The sequence below is a fragment of the Archocentrus centrarchus genome, chromosome 3 (assembly GCF_007364275.1).
Source record: "Archocentrus centrarchus isolate MPI-CPG fArcCen1 chromosome 3, fArcCen1, whole genome shotgun sequence".
Taxonomy (NCBI): Eukaryota; Metazoa; Chordata; class Actinopteri; order Cichliformes; family Cichlidae; genus Archocentrus; species Archocentrus centrarchus.
In genome coordinates, this window is record NC_044348.1 from 20535487 (window position 1) to 20561176 (window position 25690).

Here is a 25690-nt window from a genome sequence, read left to right on the forward strand (position 1 = left end):
TTTCATTCTGGGTATTATGTATTTGCCACGTAACAGCTTGAGTAATAAAAGCAGTCCTGCAAAACAATGCGCTGATGCAGAATTAGAGTGGACTTTAACATATTCTGGCTACGACTTTCATTGGTCTTTATTGGCCTCAGTTTCTGTCAAGTAAAATTTAACAGAATCTGACAGGATGTTAGAAAATGTGTCCTGCCAATGCTAAAGTGATGATCAAGACAACTCAAAATCCATACCCACAATACACAAACACACACACTTTAATAAGAAGACAACAGTGATTGGAGCCTTAATAGGCATGTGTAATGATGCATTTCAGGGTGTAAGTATGTGAGCAGACACATTGCAGATTTGAACAAAAATAATTATCTGCTTGATACTGATGAATCAAATGCCTGACACACACAATAAGACGCGTACACACACACATACACACTGTTAAGTCTTGTTTCTGCTGCCCACCCGGGTATTTCTTCAATGGAAAGCCGACAGTTTACCCTACAACATGTTCTTCACAGTCTCTGGCAGTTAGCAATTAAATTGTCAGACAGAAAACACACAGTCAACATTCATAAAGTCAAACACAACCAGATCCGTGTGCACACTCTTACACAAATAACAACACAGGCAGACGCAAGAATAGAAGTACACTCAGTTTTTTGCCAACAAGATGTCAGATCACAACAAACTGTATTGATTGCACTTCTTTTATTCAAAACTTAACAGAATGACACGCACACACAGACACACAATCAGTACTTATTGGCTGTTTGAACTTCAGCATTTAAACCTGCTTAAAGAAGTCACAAAAGCAACGCACAATTCAATAAAAACATTTTTGCTATAACGTGTTATTGATGAAAGAAGTCATCTGGAATAATAGTAAGTCAGAGACAGAGTGAGGGCAGGAATGAAGATGAAGAAGAGCAGAGGAGATGAGGGACAAAAAATGAAAAGAAAAAAGGTCCACAGAAGGATGATTGTTATTCATCTTAATTTATGCTCATTCGCTCTCTTTAAATATATTGTTCTCTTTAATATCACAAAGAGCAATAACATGCAAACACCTTTTTCATGGCAACCTACACTATAAACACAAATTAAGTCATTATTTATGATTTCTGCTGAAGAGGGAATATGGAAATTTATCAATCCTGGTCTCATGAATACATTTTTTTACACTAGGAACTTCTTGGGGGGGCTGACAGTTTTCAAACCAGGACAATATGAGTTATTGTTTTGATTTGAAAAGTCATTCCTTGAGAGCACTGCTGAGTTAAAGTGCACACAGATTTCATTTTCACTTACACAGACTGCACAGTAACCTTTAACGGCTGCTTCACTGACACAGGTGTAAGCAATTGACAGCTAATGAGGTATCATCAATTCGAATTTTATCAGAGATGCAGTTCAAAAGTCTGCATCTGTGATGAAATTCAGTGCAATAGTGCCTATGGAATAGGCAGCTTGCACATCTGGAAAATCACTCTCAGAGCTGAACAGTATAGAGGTTTTAGAGCAACATGAGCTCCCAATCTAAGCGACATCGTTTTCGGGGAAGGCCTTGCATATTTCAGGAAGACAAAGTTAAACCGCATACTGCATCCACTACAACAGCATGGCTTCATATAGTAGAAGAGTCTGGGTGTTGAACTGACCTGCCTGCAGTCCAGAACTTTCACCAATTAAAAGATTTGGCACATCATGAAACAAAAACATGACAAAGAAGATCCACGACTGTTGAGCAGCTAGAATTCTGTATCAAACAAGAATGGGACAACATTCCTCTCCAAGTCCAGCAACTGGTCTCCTCAGTTCCTAGACCTTTACAGACGGTTGTTAAAAGGAGAGTGGGTGCTACACAGTGACCCTGTCCTAACTTTTTAGAAACATGTCGCTGCCCTCAAATTTTTTTTTCTTAAAATGGTACTCATCTGATATACATATTTTCTATGTGTGACTGTGAATAAACTATGTTTTTATTTATGTTTTACATGGTGCCCTAACTTTTTTAGAATTGGGGTTGCACTGTTTCAGTGTAGTGTAAACTGTCTTGTATCTTGTCTCATGTCCTTGTCTCCCATTTATGTATGTAGATAGTGACATTCTGCAAATGCCAACAGCTGTAGTAGCTGATAATCTGTCATTATAGCACATTCTTGAAGTGTGCTCAAACATCAAGCTTTCTGAAAACGCATGCGTGTGCACGCACGCACGCACGCACGCACGCACGCACGCACGCACGCACACACACACGCACACACGCACACACCTGGAGATGCAATGCACGGGACAGATAAAAAGCATCCCATCTGTCATAAGCCAAGGCTATGTGATTCTTTATAAAACACTGTATTCTATTTTTAACCTAAAGTAACAGACATACTACATGAGGAGGACTTTCCATCTGTCATCTGACAATGAGCAAAATCGCATTTGTACATTTGTTATGATAAAATTATGTAGCCACGTCAATTATGATTAGTGTGATTTCTCATAAGTTACTTAGAGTAAGAATGGCTGACATTGGCTGCAAAGCTGATGTGAAGCTTTTTTAAGACCAGATCATAGCAAGAACAAAATTTCATAAGTGACCTCTTAAGACTTACAGTGGTGTGCAAAAGTTTGGGCACCCCTGATAATCTTCATGATTTTCCTTTATAAATCACTGGTTGTTCGGATCAGCAGTTTCAGTTAAATATATCATATAGCAGATGAACACAGTGATACTTGATAAGTGAAATGAAGTTTATAGGATTTACAGAACGTGTGCAATAATTATTTAAACAAAATTAGGCAGGTGCATAAGTTTGAGCACCCCAACAGAAAAATGACATCAATATTTAGTAGCTCCTCCTTTTGCAGGAATAACAGCCTCTAAACGCTTCCTATAGCTTCCAATGAGAGTCTGGATTCTGGTTGAAGGTATTTTGGACTGTTCTTTACAAAACATCTCCAGTTCAGTCAGGTTTGATGGTTTCCGAGCATGGACAGCCCGCTTTAAATCACACCACAGATTTTCAATAATATTCAGGTCTGGGGACTGAGATGGCCGTTCCAGAACGTTGTACTTGTTCCTCTGCATGAATGCCTTAGTAGATTTTGAGCAGTGTTTGGGGTTGTTGTCTTGTTGAAGTATCCAGCCCCAGCGCAACTTTAACTTTGTCACTGATCCTTGAACATTGTTCTCAAGAATCTGCTGATACTGACTGGAATCCATGCGACCCTCAACTTTAACAAGATTCCCAGTACCTGCACTGGCCATACAGCCCCACAGCATGATGGAACCACCACCAAATTTTACTGTGGGTACCAAATGTTTTTCTTTGACTGCTGTGTTCTTTTTCCGCCATGCATACCGCCCCTTGTTATGTCCAAATAACTCAATTTTAGTTTCATCAGTCCACAGCACCTTATTCCAAAATGAAGCTGGCTTGTCCAAATGTGCTTTAGCACACCTCAAGCGACTCTGTTTGTGGCATGTGTGCAGAAAAGGCTTCTTCTGCATTACTCTCCCATACAGCCTCTTCTTGTGCAAAGTGTTGTAACGTTTGGGTTGTGCTCAGTGGTGAAGAGGAGGCGGCAGACGTGATCAGCAGACAGTCAAAAACTCACAACCACACTGGTACTAGGAATTCTACAGGGTTCTCCTTTAATAAATATATTCTTCACCAACCTTACAAAGCCCGGTTGAACGGCTGCTGCGGTATCATACATGAAATAAGCAATGTTCATACAACCTGTGACGTTACAAACAGTTAGGGACATAAAACTGTAGGTCCGCCTTGGTCCATGCATCCATCTGCCACAACATTTCTCCCACGCTCTCTACTGAGGAGCGGTGGTGCATATTTGTGACATCAGTAACAAAAGCTTAGGCTGTCGTAAACAGACACCACACAATTATGACTGTTACAGTGCGCTAATAGTTGAACGATGCACAGTGACACCATCTGCAGCAAGATGATGTTGTAGGTCTTTGGAGCTGCTCTGTGGGTTGACTGTGACTGTTCTCACCATCCTTCGCCTCTGCCTATCTGAGATTTTTCCTGGCCTGCCACTTCGGGCCTTAACTCGAACTGTGCCTGTGGTCTTTCATTTCCTCACTATGTTCCTCACAGTGGAAACTGACAGCTGAAATCTCTGAGAGAGCTTTTTGGATCCTTCCCCTAAACCATGATGTTGAACGATCTTTGTTTTCAGGTCATTTGGGAGTTGTTTTGAGGCTCCCATGTTGCCAATCTTCAGAGAAGATGCAAAAAGGAGAAACATTTGCAATTGGCCACCTTAACCCTTTCTCATAATTGGATTCACCTGTGTATGTAGGTCAAGGGTCAATGAGCTTACAAAACAAATTTTGTGTTCCAGTTATTAATGTTAAAGGTATTCAAATCAATAAAACAACAAGGGTGCCCAAACTTACAGTATGCACCTGCCTAATTTTGTTTAGATAATTATTGCACACTTTCTGTAAATCCTATAAACTTCATTTCACTTCTCAAGTATCACTGTGTTCATCTGCTATATGATATATTTAACTGAAATTGCTGATCCAAGCAACCAATGATTTATAAAGGAAAATCATGAAAATTATCAGGGGTGCCCAAACTTTTGCATACAACTGTACATAGTTATGTATCAGTATCAATGAGACAAATCAACACTAACATATAGGAACACACCAAAATTACATCATTGCTTGAAACAAGCTCTTACACATTATGGTGTGCCTTTTCTCTCTATCAAGGTCAGAATGGCCAACAGCAGAGAAGAAAAAGTCCATTTCTCACTCCTTTTCTCTTTCCACTTTCTATATTTTCTTCTCTCTCCTCAATTATATCTCACTATTTCTCAATACAGCTCCCTCAAAGGCTGAGAGGTGAGTAGACTCCATTTCCATCCACCTTTAGAGAAAACTTCAATGTCACATGTCAAGTACCTGCTTGGACATTCAGTCCTTTTTTTCCCCCTTTCCTCTGTTCTTGGTGCTCACTTTTTAGATATGAAGAAGCAAGCTGAATATTCAGCCCCATTTCTCTCCCGTTCCTTTCTCTGTAGTTTTCAATGAGCTCTGTGCCTTCTTACTCTACTTGCGTCTCTGTACTCTCACCATCTTCAAACTTAACATTTAAGCGAATCAAAGTGAAAGGAGAAAAGCAGATGACAGACGGAGAAAGTGGATGGGAAGATAGCAGAGCAGAGCAGGTGAGGGGAGAGATGAGGCAAAAAGAATGGAGAATAAAGAGCTCAACATATGTTGGGACAAAATGAGAGGCAAATGGAGGGTAAGGGTAGAGGGAACGGAAAGAGTGGAGGGCAGAGAGCGCAGAGCAGAAAACATAGGGAAGAAGGTAGAAGATTTGAAAACATGATATATGAAAAGACACGAAGAGAAGTGAATACCACAAAAGAAACTGTAGATAGACTTGAGATGTTGTTCCACAGGTATATGAATTATTCATGTCTCTGCAACAATGGCTCAAGAACCAAACCTAGGAGGGTGAGGTTGGGGGGGGATGTGTGTGTGTGTGTGTGTGTGTGTGTGTGTGTGTGTGTGTGTGTGTGTGTGTGTGTGTGTGTGTGTGTGTGTGTGTGTGTATACTGTATATTCAAAAATGAAGCCTACAACAACAGTCCTTTAACTTCATTGACACTAAACATAAGAGAATATATCTGTGAATTGTTTTATAAGTTATGCTCACTAGTTTGCATTTTCTTTTTACCACACTGGGCGACATGCATTCATATTTTTTCCAAGAATGTCCTGCTCCAAAATCACACAGTTCCATACACGCTCACAGATGGTATTTCAGTTGAATTAAATATCACGTTCTGTTCTGAACATGTTCTGATGTTCTGTTGACATCACGAGTTTGCACAACACAACGTGATGAAAGCATGTTGCAGGTATAAAAGGTTAATTTTCCACCTGTCAGATTACAGTGGATTTTTTTTTTTTTTGGTGTTGTTCATTTTTATAAAACTCTTGGTCAAATTAAATAATGAAAAAGAGCTCACCTTCTCAGAGTCCATTGCAGTGATAACCCACACACAGTGCGCATTGTTCTCATATTGAACTGGGTAGTTGGGAGAAGTTATGACCCCTCTGGGTCCTCTTAGGTTACTGCCACAGGTACGAGCTACAGAGAAAGACAGCAAAAGAGAGAAGAAGCAACAAAGAGCTTTAAAAAAAAATTATAGGGTAGTCAAAATTGTGTTTCTTACTTAAAAAAATGGAAACAGGTTGAGGCAGTGTCAGAGATCAAAATGGTGAAAAATGTAGTATGAATACAAAAATGCAGTATCAATACAAAAGTAGAGTATCTATCTATCGATAGATCTATCGATAGATAGATAGATAGATAGATAGATAGATAGATAGATAGATAGATAGATAGATCTGTTCACATCTGTCTGCAAAATTAAAAGTCAAGGAATCATCTTAGTTCAAAGTTGGGTGTTCATTTATTGTTTTTCTATGCTAAATTTCATAATAATTTATCCAGAAACCATTAGGACACTTTGCAACACACCAGGTGACCAACATACCTTCCACCTCCTTGTTGCTATACTAACGTGGCTAAAATAACTTAAATCATAATGAGTTGCCTTAAATTCTTCACTCCTATGAGAGGGAAAGAAAGCCAGTGTCACATGAGCATAAGCATTTAAGACAAGAGAGGATCTAAAATATATAAATACTGTAGATTAATAGATGCTAACTCTTCTGTACACTTAAAGAGGAGTGGACTGGACATAGTAAAGGAGTTTTCAAATGCAGATATATTGAGAGACTGAGGTCAGAAAGAGACAGAAAAAGAGTAGAGGGTGAAAAAGTGTGAGAAAGGATGTGAAAAGAAAGTAAAGGAGGAAGGGCAAGAGGCAAGAAAGAGACACGGAAAATACAAAGAGAGAAAGGGGGAGAGAGGAGACCTCAGATGACTGATCTGCCTGTTAATTAGAAAAGAGAGCTGAACCGCACAGTGATACACACAGCTACACGCTCACACAGAAACACATAGATGGCGATTCATCTCGGAGACCAGGTTCTAATTAACAGTAAAGTCTCAGTAGAGAATGAGAGAGGCTCATGGGTTTGAATCCCAAGAGAGTGATCACACAAAATAATACAATACACCGGAGCTATAGTACAGACATTTTTAACCTCTGCCTGCCTACTTGCTTGTAACAGACTACTGATCTTGAGTTCTTCTGTTATCTTTCTTTGTTTTCCTTCCACTCTCATCTGTCCTTTTTTATTTATATCCCACTCCAATCACATATCTTGTGTGTAAAATAAATAAAGACTTAGTTTACAGTTTCTATTATTTCTCTTACTTCATGTAGTGAAAATTCTCTACTTCAGATTTTGTTTAGGAGTGTCTTGTACATGACTCTACTGTAAAACGGATTCACTGAAAAAACAAAAAACAAAAACAAAAACTAAAAACAAACAGAAAAAAGTAGATTCTCAAAATGTGAGCCACTGCCCCCTGGTGGGTTATATAGGTACTGTATGTAAGCTACTAAAGGTTTTGAGTAATAAAAATAATTTAGAATTTCAATTTTTTAATTAGGTTTGAAAGAATCACTAAACATCCATCCATCTATCCATTATCTTCTGCTTATCCTAAGATTAAATATTTACATTTATAAATGTAATTAACAATATAGGAAAGTCATAGGAATAAAAATATGTGCTAATTTTCATACATCTGACCAGTTTTTGATCTGGAGTTGGATCATACAGTTATGTGAAAAAGAAAGTTGTCAAAGGACTCCGTGCAGTCCTCTAAAAATCTAAGTACATCCCATGATTTAATAGCTTTTAGAACCACCTTTAGCAGCAATAAATTGATATAACTCTTTTCCGTATTGTAACGAAGAGGGTTTTCGTTACTTGTTTATATTTATGAGTATGGTTTTGGGTAGTAAATGTTGGGACACCTTTTGCACTTTATTAGCACTTGACACTTTTTGACATACACAAAAAATAAGGACTCTTAAATATTTATTCTTTATTAAGTATTTTAATAATTGATATGGTTCTGTCTTCCAGGCACGTGAGCAGTTACTCGGTGTGTGGCAGGCAGATGCTGCAAAATAAAGAATTAGTGTTAGCCACAATTATAATTGATCTGTGGTTAAGAAAAGTGTGTGTGTTTAACTTATACAGAAATAGTGCAAGTGGGTTGTGGTGTAGCAATCACTCACCTGTTCTTTCCTTTGTCCTTCCAGGGTGTTTCAGGCAAATGAGTCCCCATGGGTCTGAACACTATTTAAAGGTTCCGGGAGAGACCAAGGAGGAAATTGGGTGGGGGAGTTGTTTGGGATTTTTTTTAGGTATATTTTTAGGTGTTTTGTAGGGGTATTTGGTTTTATTGTAGATATTGGGTTATGGAGATGTTGGGGTGATGGTTTTAATTGTAAATGTTGTTGTTTGATTGTTTGTGTATTTTATTGTTAAAATGTGTGGTACTCGTGCAAGTTGTGGAGCAAGGTGTGGCTCGTCAGCAGCTGGGTATAAAGGGGCTCTTCTCTCCTTTGTACTGAGGTTGGGTTGCTGGAAAGGTCACACTTGCGTCACAGGGCAATGGAGTTAATTGTCTAAATAGCTTGAGAAATAAAATGGAAAATGGGGTATAAAAACAAAGTCTGCCTCCCATGATTTAAAGCCTTGCCCCTCAGGGTCATCTTGGCGTTACATGTATGCAGATATTAACTTGAAGTAATTGATTTCAGTATGACATTATCAGTCTCTTACATTGTTATGGAGGACTTTTGGTCCACAGCGTTGCTTCAGTCCTTTGTCATTCTGATTTGCTGGTGTGCTTGAGATCATTGTCCCATTGTATGGCCAGTTTCAACTAAGCTCTAGCCATCAGACAAATGGCCTCACATTTGACTCAAGAATACTTTGGTATACAGAAGAGCTTGTGGTCCACTCAATGACTGCAAGGTGCCCAGGTCCTGTGGCTGCAAAACAAGCCCAAGTCATCACCCCTCCACCGCCATGGTGTCCGTAAGCAGTGTATGTGCTGATATGCTGTGTTTGCTTTTTTTTGCCAAATGTGATGCTATGCATTATTTGGTCTTGTCTATCCAAAGGACCTTGTTCCACAATCTTGTGGTTTGTTCAGATGCAACTTTGCAACCAAGCTGTGCTGCCATGTTCTTTTCAGAGAGAGGCAGCTTTCTCCTGGGAGTCTATCCAAACAAGCCATACTTGTTCAGTTTTCTTTTATAATTGTACAGCCATGAATTTTAACATTTAACATGATAACTGAGGTCTGTACAGTCTGTGATGTACCTTTGAGTTTTTTGCAGTGTATATGAGCATTGCACAGTCTGACCTTGGAGTGAATTTGTTTGGATGATTTGCCATTGTATCAACAGATAGACCACCAAAGTGCTGAAGCATCTACTTTTATAGAGGTCATCACACTTGGTGATGATCAATTAAGTGCATTTTGTTAGGAGCACCTAGCTGCACTTAATAGCTGCATGTAATTGGCTTTACACAGGACTGGATACAGTTCTGTGAAAACCTTTTTCTTCAGGTGACTATCTTTAATATATCTATCTATAATACTGTATGGTATACAGCAAGACAACATTAATCTCAGAGTGCTGAGTCCTTAAATGTATATTTCTGTAATCATGTTTTTTTTTATCATTTATTTTGGTATATCAGAGTTTTTAATGTTGGTGTTCTGAGTAATATTTTCATAGACTGAAACAGGTACCAGGGTTCCACTCATGTTGTTACTGAACTATTCATAAAATTGGTTCGAGTCTCACATGAGTTTGTTTTACAAAAAGAAAAAAATGACTGCAAATTCTCCTCTTCAACAAATTACATTTTACAACTTTTCCACCTTTTTTCACTTCAAAAATATTGCAAAACCTAATCACAGAAAAATAAAAATGTAATTATAGTATAGTCACAAATTTCACATTCACACATGCACACATACCCACACACACACACATACACTTTAACACAATGTGACAGGGACCCTACAGTCTGTGTCTGAGCACTGGGACTGTCTGTCCATCAAACACACACACACACACACACACACACACACACACACACACACACACACACACACACACACACACACACACACACACACACACACACACACACGGAGCTCAAGGCAAATGATACAGCAGCTACGAGGTGTGTAACATTGTCCACTGGACACTTGCTGTAAGTGCAAGTGTGTTTATAAGTGTATTTGCACACAGACTAGGGTGTCTAGGCTGGCTGTCTTCCTTTTTATTGTAAAATAATAAACCCAGTGGGATACTGTCAGTAAACATGTGGGCAGTGAGATCCCCTGCACCATTGCTTGGCCACTCATACATTTATTTATTTAGTCACTCAATCAGGAAGTGAATCATGATTTTTACACATCAACAAATAATAAAATGTAAACACAACTGATATTATTTCTGGTGTGTCTATAATAATATAAATTTAGCATTTGCAAAAATCCCAAAACAACATAACTATCCACAGCTTCTGAAAAAAAAACAAAAAAAACAAGATAATATCTTTATGAAAGATATTATGACAAATGGGGATCATGAATACAGTGGCTTGTTCAGCTGCCATTTTCAGTCACTAAGGAAGCTGTGGTAGTCATGGCTAGGATTTTTAACACTAAGCTGATTTAAGAGTTGGTATTTTGTTAATGTGACTTACAAATCTTGAGACCATTTTTTGGCTATGACAGAAAAAAAAAATTTTTTTTTAAAAGATGAAGCACCCATTCTTAAGCCTACGTACAAAGTTAATGTTGGCCAAGTGAAACAGCAATCAGTGAGTGCAACACCATACCATTTTAATTGCTGACAAAATTAGAGATCTGGGGGCAGATTCAGAGGTGTGGAACCAGGATTAACTATTGCAGCATGTCTTTAGAGGGGTATTAGAAAAGATCAGTTTAAAAATCTGCTTATTTTCATCAATAATCTGAAGAAAAAAATAATTGGTGTCTGTGTGGCCATATCCTAATAAAGCTAACACATTACTGACATGAAATTCCCATGCAATTTCACTGTTATCCAAGAACTATTAAAAACACATTAGGATTACTAACTTCTGCTTTCGCTAATGATGAAAATGTAAGTCTAGTTTCAGTGTTACAGTGCCTAAAGCAATGGGGCTGCTGATTAAGGACAGGTCATTTTTTTGAATGCAGACCTCTCGGGCGATAATAGTTGGTAAAACAGGTTGATGATTTAACTTCTAGTCCACCCAAAGTGAACGCAAAAGTGTCCTCAAACATAACACTGAATCTGAGACAACCAGGTTCACACTTCTCCTGACACCTCCATCAATATAAGTGTATGTAAATGTGATACCCTGCACACCTCTTTGCACCATTCTCAGTATAAATGAGCTATATGTCCAAGGTTAATATTAACTACCATGTGATTTTTAACACATTAATCAGTACCAGAGCTCATTTATCACTATAGGAAAATGCAGAACTTGGGAAACATGCATTTTGCTATTATATAACTTTTTTCATCTTATCTCATCATCAGTTGTAATTTATTAATTTGAAATATAATCATGTTTATGTATCATCTGATTATTTGTTCGATCCTGCTATGCTTGGCTTTGCCTTGTTGCGATTAACTTATTAAACTAAAATAAAAGCTGTAAGCCTTTTAACTAGTCGCAGTTTTATTCCAGGTATGTTCAAGCTTAAAAAATAAAAAAACCCTGTAGCATTTATCAAAATTACCATACACAATAAGTTTAACATAACAGCTGTGCTGTGATTACAGCTGTATTTACAAGTAAAATGATCACATTGAAAATCAGAAGCAATGCATCTCCCTTTCTTTTTTTTTTCTTCACACACTGCTCAGCCTCCATTTAGGTGCTCACTTGTTGAATGGTACATTCAGTTCATTTTCATTGTTTTATCCCATTAGACATTTGCGCAAAATATTGATATGAATATTGGTATATGGTGAAAATTTGTTTTGTAAGGACATCAACATTTTGACTACTGAAATCCAAACAGTTTATCTTTTAGTCCATCTAATATTTACTGTATGACAAATCTGAAGAAATCTCTAAAGGCATTTCTGAGATGTTCTGTCTATAATATTAAGATGTATTCATATCTCAAATTGACAAACAAATGCATGGATGGATGTTCATCCATGTACTGGCAACAGCTTTCTCAGAGTAATAAAAGTTATATAGGTATAATGACATAATGATGTTTAACTATAGGTAATAGTTAACTTAGTAGTCATTAAAACCATAGTTCTAACAGGGATTTTAGGGTTGCAAACAAATATTTTATCTGACTTACTGATTAAACAATAGCTATCAAATAATAATACATAACCGTTTACTACATACACATCAGTGCATTACATTGCGTTTTCAACAGAAATAGATGTGATGCACACGCATACCAAGCAGCAAATATATTTTGTAAAACATGTCCTCATAATGTTGGTGAACGACAGGTAAAACTTACTTCTGCAGATGGGTCTGTGGTCACTCCAGGCCGCCAGTGTATCAGTGACTCGCTGACAGGTGATACTTTTAGATCCTTGTAGTACATAACTGTCATCACAACTGAACTGGACGTTGGAGCCAACTCTATTAAAGAGGACACAGAATTAACACAAAATAATTAAAGCATGAATGGGTATTTGGATTCCAGTTCTGACTGCTAGTAGCTGCTGACAAATCACTGTCACTTGAAACTATAAAAACTTGGGGAAAAGCCCTTATATCACCAAAAAAAAACCCTGGACTTTTCTAGAAAATACATAACTGTTCAAATAATGTTTGAATGCTGGTCAGGGTATAGAAGATGAGATGGCTGTTAGATCCCTGACAACTAGAACATCATCATTACAGATCAGTAGTTGGATCTATAACTCCTCTCTTTCTGTAAGATGCTTTTGTAACTGCATTGTAACATGCTTTTACTTTATCATCTGCTTTCCTTTGCTCGCTTCTGCTTCTCGATTCTTCTGTTGTCATGTCTTCTCTCTATTCTCTCTCATCATTTGTTCGGATGATTCTTGTTTTCGCATTTTCTCCAACACCCTGCTGTCTAACATGGGAAAGGGACATTGAGCCATCTAAGTGGAAGTCTGCATGGTGTCTTGTCTGTAAAGCTTAATGCCTCCTCCCTGCTGATACACACCACAGTCTACCACCTGGCCAAACATTCACAACTTGGAGTTCTGGTTGTTCATTGGTTCCACCCTGTTGTTAAACATGGTAGAGTTGACAGTCAGGCCAAATCTCTCTGTTTACTGTCTTTGTTACAAAGAGTTAGGTCATTCATTTCTGCCACAGCTTCCACCATTTTTGTGATGCTGATGACACCGTGAATACCTTTTATCCCACAACTCAATATTTACTGTTGAGAAAATTCTTTTCCCATTGAAAAGAACCAAAACTTTCCCAGTATAGTTACATATTGTTTATAAACTAAGTCACAGCTATCATGCACATCCTCGGAAATTTAAAACCTCATCCTAATATATATTGTCCTTCTATTTCCCTTGTTTCATTTCATTAAACCACAATTCACTTCCACCTCATGTAGCTCAGTGCTTAAATGATGATGAGATAAAAAACCTGCGACACAGACCAAATACATGCTTATCAAAATGCACACACTCACACTTAAATGCTAAGAAACAATGACACCAACACACACACACAGAACGAGGTAATCCCATTTCATTAACTCTAAACAAGTCCACTAATGGCAAAAGAGAGTTAGTGAAGTCAGAGTATCTACTAGCAAAGAAGACCAGCATGAGTCAGGATTAAAAGTTAATTATTGTTTTACATATTTAAGCTGAAAATAGTTTCAGGAAACATTAAAAAAATTGAGCACATTATGATTCACCTGCCACTGATGGTAAATAGATGACTCCCAGGGAGAGATCATAATTTTGTAATTGCTCACTCCTGATTAAATGGAATGATGTGTCCCTTTGTACTGATTAGGTGATGACACCAGTGAGTGAATAATTTAAAAATCTGTGTCCACTGAGTCTGTGTTATTTGGCCAATACTTGTGAAACATTCCTTGACAATCTGTCGAAGAACTGGTGCAAACAGTGCAAACAGCAGACCTGGAGTTTGTCACAGGGCTGCAGAGCAAAGCAATCTCACATCTTTCAACACTACATTTTACACACATGATCAGTAACCCACAAAAACTAAGTGAAAACATGTGAAATGTGAAAACCTTTTTCACGTTATTGCAAATGTATTAAAAAGAAAAAAAAAGAAAAAAAAAACAACCCTCAAATGTCTCATTTTCAAACCTATTCACAAATCTTGTCAGGACTTTTTGAAGTCTGAGCTTTCTTCGACAAGGCTTTGCAGACCCGCAGCCATAGTAGAGATATTGTCAAGAGGCTTCAGACAGGATTAAAAGTGTATGCAAAACAGCATCTTCCTGTGGCTTGACCTAGACATTTGTATGGAAAGGCCCCCCATTACTGTCTCTGATGTATGGTCCAGGTCATCCTAAAAGGCAAATTCTCATTACTGTCAGGTTGTTGCACTTTAGAGCAGATTATTTTTCAAGAACCTCTACTGTCTCCCTTTTTCCTGTAGCTTGATGCTGGTACCATCATGTTTTGCCATGCTTGTTCTGTGTGTGTGTGTGTGTGTGTGTGTGTGTGTGTGTGCTATCAGATCAGAGAGTCTTTTAATAATTGTGATTAGAGTCCTTTAAAGGAAATTTGGCAAACTCCAGTGATACCCTTATATCCTTTTTTCGCTAAGAGTGGCTTTTTCTCTAAACAGAATAACATAAATGCCTTATTGATTGAGTGCTGCTGAGATGTCATCCTTGCAGCAGGTTCTCATATCTCTGGAGAACTGCCTCTCCAGTGACCTCCCTGCTGGGTTACTCCATTGGATGGTCAGCTGTAGGAAGAGTTATGGTGGTTCCAATTTTTTTCCATTTCAAGAATATTATTACCAGTGTGCTCATGGCAAGATTGAAAGCTTGGCAAATGGCATCATACCTTCTAAATTATTTGATTTCCATAGTCTACAGTAGTGGTTCCCAAATATTTTTCATCAAACACACCCCACAGTACTATCATATGGACTCAAGTATGACACTGTTACCACAACACTGTTACAACAACACTTAAAAAAATTAATAATTCTCTGAAAATATAGTACAGTGCACCATTTTAAAATGTATTTTTTCAACCATGGATTGAATTCTACCATTTACGGAACCACCCATAAATTTCAGTAAATAAAAAATGGATAATGTTCTGACAGAAAACAAACAGAAAACAGACATTTTTTACAGATGTTTTATATAGTGAATCTGAACACATTTTAGATTGAATCTTATTCATCTTTTAATTATATCAAATAGGATTTTGTTTAATTATTTGTAGTTATTTTAACCCTATCTGGAGGACTTTCAGCTTATCCACTACTTTTAGCTACTAGGCCCTAGGTCACCAATAGGTGGACCGCGATCCACATCCGGACACAGATGCCATTCTTTGCAGTCCCACACCTATTACTAGATTTTGACATCCCATTTCTATTTCACGCTGCACAGCTTTGTCATATAACAGTAGGGTCATTTTAATCTGCACAGGCTTTTCCTTTGTCTTTACAGTAGTAAATGACCAATCACATGCATTGTAACTCATCTCACATGATGCTACTCAGCCAGTCATATAATTTATTCAGACCAGTGTGAAAACAGAAAATTCTGGAAGGAGAAAAGAGGCAGAAATCTCAAGAAGTAAATGAGGGAAACAGACAGGGACAAAAGAAGGGTTAAAGTTGAAATGATTTACATGTGAAGTGTACACTAGATAAGGCAAAAAAAGAAGAAGAGGAAACTCAAAACAGACCTTTTCATTTTTTTAAATTAAGCACTTTATTTGAAGACATTTTCAAAAGCTCCTTTTTTATTCTCAAATGTAAACCTTATTTTACTTGGAATAAGAAATTAATATTTCATCAGTTATTATTAATAGAGTACCCACAAGGACAGTTTAAAAATTAATAATAAACATTGTTGAAATACTGTTAAATTGTACTTTCTTTGTTTGATATGACAGCCAGTTCTTGACCATATACAGACAATATAACTGTTACGCTACTTCAAAATATATTGTACTGAATGATAATGCATGTGGAACTTTATGATATTCTGAACCTTTGCTTATGGAAATAGAATTTTTAAATTTGAAATTTGAAATTTTAATTGAATACCCCTATACTGGGCCATACAAATAGTATTTATAAAATTTGTATTTCATTTGTTTAGCCACACCTTCAACCGACAATAACTATTACACTTTCTTAGCCATGCTAAAACTGGATAAAAAGTTCCTGGAATCTGCTGGAGCCACTGCCCCAGTTTGGGGATCACTGTGCTAATTACCACTCTTGTCTTCCACATCTTCTAGCTGTTCTCTCAGCCCTTGGTATTTCTCGAGCTTCTCGTGTTCATTCTTCATTATGTTGCCATCACTTGGTATTGCTACATCTATCACTATGGCCTTCTTGTCTGCCACTACTACGTCCGGTTGGTTAGCTATCACCAGTTTGTCTGTTGTGTATCCTGAAGTCCCACAGGCTCTTAACTCTGTCATTTTTAACTACCTTTGGGGGCATATCCCATTTTGACCTCGGGACTTCCACGCCATACTATGCCAGCTACTTGGTTACGGCGTTCCATGTATGCCCTATCTGCTAGCATTTTGTACTTTGCTGTTATGTGCTAGATTGCCTCAGGGGCATCTCTGCACAGCCTGCACCTAGGGTCTTCACTGGTGTGCTAGACCCCGGCCTCTATTGATATTGTGCTTAAGAGTTTCCTTCTGTGCTGTCTTGATTAGTGCATCTGTACTGTCTTTCAGTCCTGCTTTGTCCCACCATTGGTAGGATTTTGGAATATCAGCCACTTCTTCTGTCTGCTGGTGTGTGCAGGAGCCAGTCCTTCCACGATGGTTCCTGTTCTTGCTCCTCTTCTTTCTCTGGTTTCTGCTGCCTGAGCTGTTTGCTAAGCACATGATCAGTTGTGGCCATCTTTCTGATATACTAACGAATCTTTGTTTCATCTGGGATAGTGGTTCTGACACTCACTAGTCCTTGGTGTCCATCCTTCCACTTAGTGGACAGTCTCATGGTTTTGGATTGGTGTGAAACCGTCCATGCATGGTAAGGAGCTTTCTTGTCTTGATGTCAGTGGCTTCTATATCTCTTCTTTGGCCAGCGTATTATTCAAGCAGGGTATCAGGGTTATGTGTTGCATCCCTCTCGCATATGCTCTTTCAGTATTACTAGGTCTCCAGTCTTGGTGGAGCTGTTTTCATATTGTTCCCCTGCCACTGAGAGTACACCTTCAGTGGAGAATATCTGGTTTACTCTCCTGGCTTCTGTTTTTGTTTGGCAGTTTCTAATGCCTGGGGTACGGACAGCTTGTTGTACTTCTTAGGCACCCCTTTATTCATCATATTTTCCTGCAGGTCTGATAGTTGGCTAACTTCCCTCCATGTTGCCTTGAACTTGGCCTAAAGTCTCTTTCTCTTTGGTAGGTGTAGCTTCTCATGGCAGTTCATCTCAAGTATCACTGTTGTTGTGGTATAGATCAGCTGGCTGGTTTCAGTGATGGCCGTAGTAGGAATTGTCCATAATGCTGCATTCACATGTTCTAGTAGTTTCAGAGGGTGGTTCACATAGCCTTGGTAATTGGTCACAGAGGGTCCAGGTTTCCAGCTCCCTTTCAGGTTGAATGCCCAAGAACAACTGGCATTCAATGTAGCAGTTGCACTTGGGGCTTGTTACCCAATGTCAGAGTGTGGGGATGATGACATTATTCTGACCTGACATCCTGGCTCCCCCTTGCCATAGCATTTGTGTTGTACCTCATCAATCTCTAGTTGTGATAGCAGTTGCTTCTTGCAGATGTTAGAACACTGACCTACTAGTTAGTTAGTTTAGATTAGAAGAATCCATAGGTCCCATTTTTTCTTCATGTAACTTTTCACTGCGGTTAAATACATAGTAGCATAGTACCATTCCAACAGTTCCCTATTCTCATTCTTTGTTCACTTATTCCATATCTTTGTTACAGTAGCCCACTTGTTATTGGTATGTTCTGGTGATGTCCGAGCTGGCATGGCTTCAGTTACAAGTTATGTATCTCTCACTCATCTTCTGAAGTAGGCTTGGGTAGCATGGGGGCCTAGCCTGGGGACCCTTACTGGATACATGCCCCAGTTAGATTCGTACTACCCAACATATTGTTCCAAAGACGGTATATTACACTATCCAGCTGGATATATTTCTGCAGTGGCCACTAACCGTGTACAAACAATTTAATTTTCCACAGGTGTACTTTAGTTTCATTCTATACATATCTGTAAAAAGGTTCTGATACTTTGGAAAGTAAGAGATTCTACCTCATCATTTCAAGTTACTTAACGTTAATTTATGGGAAAATTGTTTCTATCATGATAAAATATCCCAAATAAGAAACATTTTTACAAACAAATTATTTCTCTAGCTGTGAATATCAGGATTATATTGTCCATTCAATACAGAAAATATTCTTTACTTCAAAGAAATGCTGAATAATACCCTACATGTTTACTTCCCCTCCTTTCCTATTTGCTCTCTATTAGTCTAAAGAACTTCTTCAGATCTCTGCCTCTCTTCTGCAGCCAGCTCAACAGCCTAACATTTTCTGCATTTAGATGCATCACTCTTCAGTGCTTTCAAGCTTTCTCCTACCCCACTGATTTCTCTGTATATTCTCTTTGTTACATATTGCAGCATTTTCCTGAATCTTCTTTGTGCTGCTACATTATCTGCATAATTCCAAGATGCATTAAAGTAACACCTAATAAGGATAAAAAATAAAGAGCCCAACAATTTTTAGCAGTTTAGCAATTATTGGGCTTTTTATTTTTCATCCTACTTTACCACCAGTATACCATTCCTTTATGTCTTTCATCACTCGTAGGAATCACATGACTGCATAATACTGTATATAGCATTGCCTGTATTTTGTCTTATGATAAATGTATTATAATAAACATTTAAATAGCAGTGTTGTGCAACTTGTAATATGTTGCACAAGATTGCTATTACACAGATCTTTATTTCATGACGACAAAATGTAGGCTATGTTATATACAGTGTTATGCAATCATGTGACTCCTTGATTAAAAACATAAAGGAAGCATAGTATACTGGTAGTAAAGTAGGACCGAGAAGAACTGTGTCTATTACATCAAATGTAATGTGTGTAACGTGTGTCCTAAAACTCAATCTAACTCCAGTATATACAACAATACTAAACCAGCCTTTAATTGCTCTGAAGAAGGGGCTATATTTGACTAACAGAGTGAAATTAATAAGATCCACATCATTTTCCTAAATAAAGGGGTACTGCATTATAAAACAGCATGATACACATTTATCAGGGGATACAGCTATAGGAGATATGTCTGTTACATTTCTTATACTGTAATTCTCAAATGAGAACATAAGGCCAATACTAAGACTGTGAAGAACATGTCTTTTATTAACTGACTCATTAGTGTCATTAGAAAATAATAAGGCAGTGTTTCATTATGCTGTTAAATGCAGATGTGTTAATTATTCACTTTTCATAAGGAGATTCAAGCTTGAATAACAACATGAGCTGCACTCATGGCATGACAGAAGCTGAAAAGCTAAGGTGGATACTCTTGTTACCAGCTGTTCCCAACTTTTTAATAAACCTGTGTATATAGCTTCTTTGTTATAAAACGTTTGAGACAAGATTGTGTGACAAGTAGCCACAGCCAGTGTGAAGTACATGTGACATCACTCATTAAATTGCTGTAATCAAATAGATCAGAGTGTACTAGATGCCTGAGTCTCAGTGTCCAAAGCCTTGTAGGAAAGGAAATAAAGTTTCATGCAAAATTAAGAAAGGAAATAAAGGTTCATTCAAAATGAGGATGGTTTCTCTGCCCATCCTCGCACCTGCAGAGTTGTTGCAAACAGTGAAGGTTACCAGCTAATGAGTGAGGTGAAAGTAAAGACACAGCAACATTTTGAATTTTTGAAGAACCTTTAAAAAAGTTAAGGTAGGGTAACTTTAGGTAAGGTAACATTGCAAACAATATAGATGTCATTTACTCCATAGTGTGAAATATAGAGAATTTCATGCTTTGTTTATGTATTTACAGGTTTTATAAAGTAAAGTAAAAACAAAGCTACGAGTATTTGAAAAACCTACTGTAGTTAAACAAATTTTACTCCCCCATGTACTGACCATTGTTAAACTTGTATGTAACACAGACAAGTTAAATAAAAGCAAAGCAAGGTAGAACAAGCTTGTAAACCTGTTGTACTGTGCCACAGGAGTGTGTTTTTTTCATTAAAACCGAGTAATCGACTCCCAACCCACTGGGACCTTTCCTGATCCTTGTGTTTACCGCAAGTATTTTGTTGCCAACAGCCAATCTGTTCTGACTTATGAATTAAAATGGTTCAACTTAAACGAAGCAGAAAATACACAAACACCGAGGAAGCATCCCTGTTCTCACATGTCAGCCAAATGATTTGATGACTTGTGCCAGGTTAGCTAATGTAATGTATTGCTGCAAAAGACCTGGAACCTGAGTGAAATCATTTCTAGGTCAGTCTGATTTCTGCATGTCTTACAACAACATTTCCAAGGCACTAATGTGCATTTTGGACAGACTTAGTTTTGACATGGGAGGAAGTGTTTCTAAAAACAAAATACAGCTTAACTTACTGGAAAGTAGAGCCCATCCTCTTGCCATTTTCAGGAACTCCAGGATCTGGACAAACATCACCAGCAAGACCACTTTGACTCACTGAAAGAAAAGGAAAAAGATAGATTGAGTGTCTAGTTTGAGGATATTATATTTTGCATCTTATCAAGAAATTTTAGGAACATCTTGCAATTTTAGAGGGATGCATGACACTTATTACATTTGCCTTTATACCTCTTTTTACTGTGAGATGAAAGTGAATTCCGAGTATTTTTCAATATGTGATTACAGTCCAGCTGTAAAGGAAAAACATGATAACTCCAACTGTGAGAACTAACACCTAACGGTTGTTGAGAATTAAAAAAAAAAAAAAAAAAAAAAGGTCTGAGCTCATTTCTTCAAGTTGAATTTTTAAATCCGTCCTCATGTGATTCAGACAAAACCTAGCTTCAATAGGAAAACAAAATATTTTTCTTTTGTGTTTTATCTTTTACATGAAAAAAAAATGATATAAAGCTTATGCAACAAAAATCTCAGCTATTCCTGGCCTTCTACAAAATGAGGAAGAAATTTGTAAACAAGTGTTTTGTTTCTTTTACTGAAAGAAAATTGATACTTCTAATTTTATCTGATGGAATAGACTAAATTCTGAGAACCAGCCGGCTTTTATCACTGTTTATTTTTTTTACAGCTTTTTAACAATGCGGCAAAATATCTTCCATTATAAAAAGGAGATCACATAGACCACAACTCTGAACATTTACAGCAGCCGGAAACTTATTTGAACAGACACTGAGTACTTTTCACATTTAAGTTTCCAAATTGCATCAGCTCTGTGCATTTTCTTGGTTATCATGACAGAAACTTTCACATGCCATCAGGAGTGCTGCAATGTGATGCAGAGGCAGCATGTTAACCTATGATGTAAGGCAGGTCTACCTTCACATAAATGATTTTGTGTGCAGTTTAATAGACCTTTCACAGCTGACATTTTGACTTATCATTGCAGAAAGGCACAGTAAAATAAATTTTGTTAACAATAGCTCAGTTCTATCAAGTGTCTTTGTAAGCCACAACTGTGAGCCAGTATGCACAATACCAGGACCAAGACACAAAATAAATTACAGGCAGGGATCATAAAACCAACCCATGCCAAAGCATCACACAGAGCTTATTAAAGTCTTAAAGCTTATCTGTTAACAACTTCTCAGTGCTGTGTCATTTCACCACTTTCTTTTCATCACCCGGACCACCTTTATTCAGCAGTGCAAATCTGATCTAAAACTCAAGATGACTTTCATTGAGTTTTTATCATTGAAACATTTTGTTTTCAGTTCCTGCCACAAGCTAGTAGTAAAAGGCTTAAACGGCACAAAATATAGAGTGAATAAATCTGTTAATAGCTCTAATTTAATCTGTCAGAAATCACTAAGGCAGATTTCTTACTACTATTTATAGAAGTAGTAGGAAACATTCCTCAGAGATTTTGGTCCATATTGACATGACACACAGTTGCTGCACACCCGTGATGCAAATCTTCTGTTGCACCGCATCCCAAAGGTGCTCTTATTGGATTGAAATCTGGTGACAGTGGAGGTCATTTGAGTACAGTGAACTCACTGTCATGTTTGGCAAACCAGTTTCAGGTGATATGAAACATGTGACATGGTGCATTATCCTGGTGGAAGCAGCCAGCAGAAGATGGGCACAATGTGGTCATAATGGTCAGCAACAGTACTCAGGTAGGCTCAGTTGGTACTAAGGAATCCAAAGTGTTCCAAGAAAATATACCCCACACCATTCTACCACCACCAGCACCTGAACAGTTGAGGCAAAGCAGGATGGATCCATGCTTTCACCGGTTTCTGCCCGGATCATCCAGATGTCACAGCAGAAATCCAGACTAATGTCTACATGTCTAAAATCATAAGCTGCTTAAGTTTCTGCACTGTGATTGGATGATTAAAAATTTGCATTAATGACCAAAATACATGAAGTGGGTGGTGAGTGAAGGTACAACTAGATTATATTACATTACTAAATAATTAAACATTCTGCTAATACTGGGGCATTTATTCGATTGTGGAAATGTTTTCCAGTACATGTAGTAACTGCTATATTTCACTTGTTTAAAGAAGCATGCCTCGCTTTCTTTTTTCCCACCTTTATAATCTAACATGTTGTGTAATACTTGTAAACAGCTCCAAACATGTCGTTTGCAAAATAAATGAAGAATTAATAGAACCTTAAGGGAGAAATTAAATAAAAAAATATATTTTGTGGCGAATTAAGACAGCGGAACGGACACACGCAGGGATTAAATGAAGAGAGCTCTGCTTAGTTCAGAGTTTTAAACATCTCATCCCCTCCGTTTGTATCAACTATAAAACTAAAAAAAAAAAAAGAAGAAGAAGAAAAAAAGCAAGACACATGACAAATTTTGTCCAGCTTGTATTTGGGATATTGAATTGGTTTCAGAGTTTGCTCAGGCTGGGAGCATCTGCAGCATGCCGAAATCATAATGTAAATGTAAATGAGACCAGACAACATGAAAGAAACCAGTTTAGACCAGCTCTGTCTTAATGGAACTCTGTGGATGAATAATGATGGTTAGCAAAACACAAATAAAAGAAAGGAGCAAATAAGTAAAATGCAGGAAACTGAGAACCCTAAACTGAGGAGTGCAAAGAAAAGCAGTAGAGAGCATATCCTTGCAGGGTTTTAAGATGTGACCAAGAGAAAGTGCAATAACTGACCTTTTCACACCTCATCCTTTCTTTCTGCCAGCTTTTCCGGTATCTGTCTTACTTGCTTCTATTTCTCTTCCTGCTTTCCTCTTGTATCTGTGCCCACTCACTCTTCCTTTCCACGTCTGCATTCTCAGCGTGCTCCGTCTGCTTTTTTTTTTTCTCCTCTCACATTAGCTGCAGTTTACAAAGGGATGCCAAAGTTTTGTGCACCCTAGCATAAAAGATGGATGAATGATTTGCTGCATTTGTGTGATTGTGTTTTGTGCGCGATGAGAGGTTGTGAGTGTATAGACTGTTAGTGTGAGATATGATGCAAACAGAACAGGCTGTCTTGTTGCTCTACCGTGGTTTTGATGTTCTGTCCAAAAAAAAAAAAAAATTTAAAAAAATCACCACACAGACACACTCTAAAACACACTTTCTCTTTCATGATCGCTCGCTGCTTTATCTCTCACCCATGTTCAAATGGCTTTCATTGGCAAAAAATGAAAAGGTTCATATTGCGGAAACAAATCCAGCTCATGCAAACAACATGAGATTGTTGTAGAGAGAAAGCTGACAAATATTACCGCTGGGCCGATGTCAAAAATCCTCACGCTGACTTAATCCAATTTGCACTTAAAAGATCATTCAACATTTAAAAACAACCTTATGATGCATAATGTAATTTACATATCATCAAAGTGTCCTCATCAAACCTTTCATGTGTAAAAGTCAACTTTTTAGGAATTGGTAATAAATAAATTAAAAAACAACAAACCAAAAAAAAAATAAAAAATTGTTTCCTCATTGGTGCCTGTGTATGTTTAGCATTCCTTTATATTAAGTTTAACCTCAGTAATTCTTCCTTTCTTTCTGCCATTTGAGCCAAAAAATAAAATGAATAATTTAAATATTTATTTAGTAGTTGTAGTTACAAGTTTCTCTGTGGATGCTTTAGTGAGACACTCCAAAACACTCAGTTACTACCTTAACAAAGACAATACTGTTGAGGTTTGATTGACACTGTCGGGGAGCTTTTCATTTAACTGTTTACAAATTACTGATTTTGTAGTTTGCTATGTTGTCAACAGGACTCCATTAAACTGAGAGATGTTACTGATGTTTTGCCCACATCATTCACTAATCTGAAGGGAGAATATTCCAGTACAGCACCACCACAGCTCCTCTTTAATGTGACTGCAATGCAATTGTTGCTTAAACTTAAAATCTAATAATTATTAATAGTAATATCAGTAGAGAAATGAGTATTTTTACATTGTGGCATTGTTGTTTCTATCCAGTAAGCTTGGAAACACCATGATTAGCCCTCAGCAAACTGAAATGTCTCATGAAGCAATTAAAAGTTAGGTTACTATTTCACCCCATGTTCTGTTGATTAATTAAACTGTACTTGTGTTGTGTTTGTTTTATTTGTTTGTTTTTCATAACAATGAACCAATATGACATCAAACTTTAGGCCACTGTCACAGTGCCAATGCTAAAAGGCCTGTGACAGCAGGTGCTGCAATACTGAATTATGAAAAGAATATTATTTTTCCATGAAAATGAAAAAAAAAAAAAGAGCCCATCTACCAGCCCAAAGATGGCTTACTAAGAAATGAGAGTGATTCAACAAATACAAGTCATCCAGGAGTTAAAGCACATTTGCTAAGTTGTTGTAGTTCTTTCTGTTTTTTGTTTTATTAGTTCTGGACATCATAAACCCTTACAGTATGAGAGTCTCGTGCAAATGAAATGTCATGGAACTCACCAAAACAATCCATTACATTTAAATCAACAAAATTTTTGTCTTAAATTTATGCACCGCATGTTGTACTTCCAAATATTAGCAAAGAACATTATAAACACATTTTTAATTTACAAGCTGGCTTAGAATTTGGTCTCACGGCTTAAAAGTTATTAGCAACACTTTTAAAAACAGCAGTTTTGTTCGGTGTTGAAATAAAGAGTTTTGCAGAGTCTTTAAAATAAGCACACACAGCATGCTCTTATGTAGTGTATACCCGAATGAAAGGCACACAGAGAAGGTGAACACTTTATGGATTTTTTTAAGGTCCACAGGCCCACCAATGCAGCAGTATGCCTGATGGCTAGTATACCGCTGGGCTTGGTGAACCGAAAATAAAGTGTGAACC

General features: G+C 37.5%; 1 protein-coding gene across 1 annotated transcript in view; it reads right to left on the reverse strand.

Annotated features, from left to right (window-relative positions):
- LOC115773049 (CUB and sushi domain-containing protein 1) overlaps positions 1–25690 on the reverse strand; it is a 454304-nt gene that overhangs the window by 159962 nt on the left and 268652 nt on the right. Inside the window, exons 8-10 of the mRNA XM_030719557.1 lie at positions 20823–20904; positions 12519–12643; positions 6019–6140 (exon numbers count right to left, since the gene is read on the reverse strand). Coding sequence (XP_030575417.1) covers positions 6019–6140; positions 12519–12643; positions 20823–20904 — 329 coding nt within the window. The remainder of the gene's footprint in view (positions 1–6018; positions 6141–12518; positions 12644–20822; positions 20905–25690) is intronic.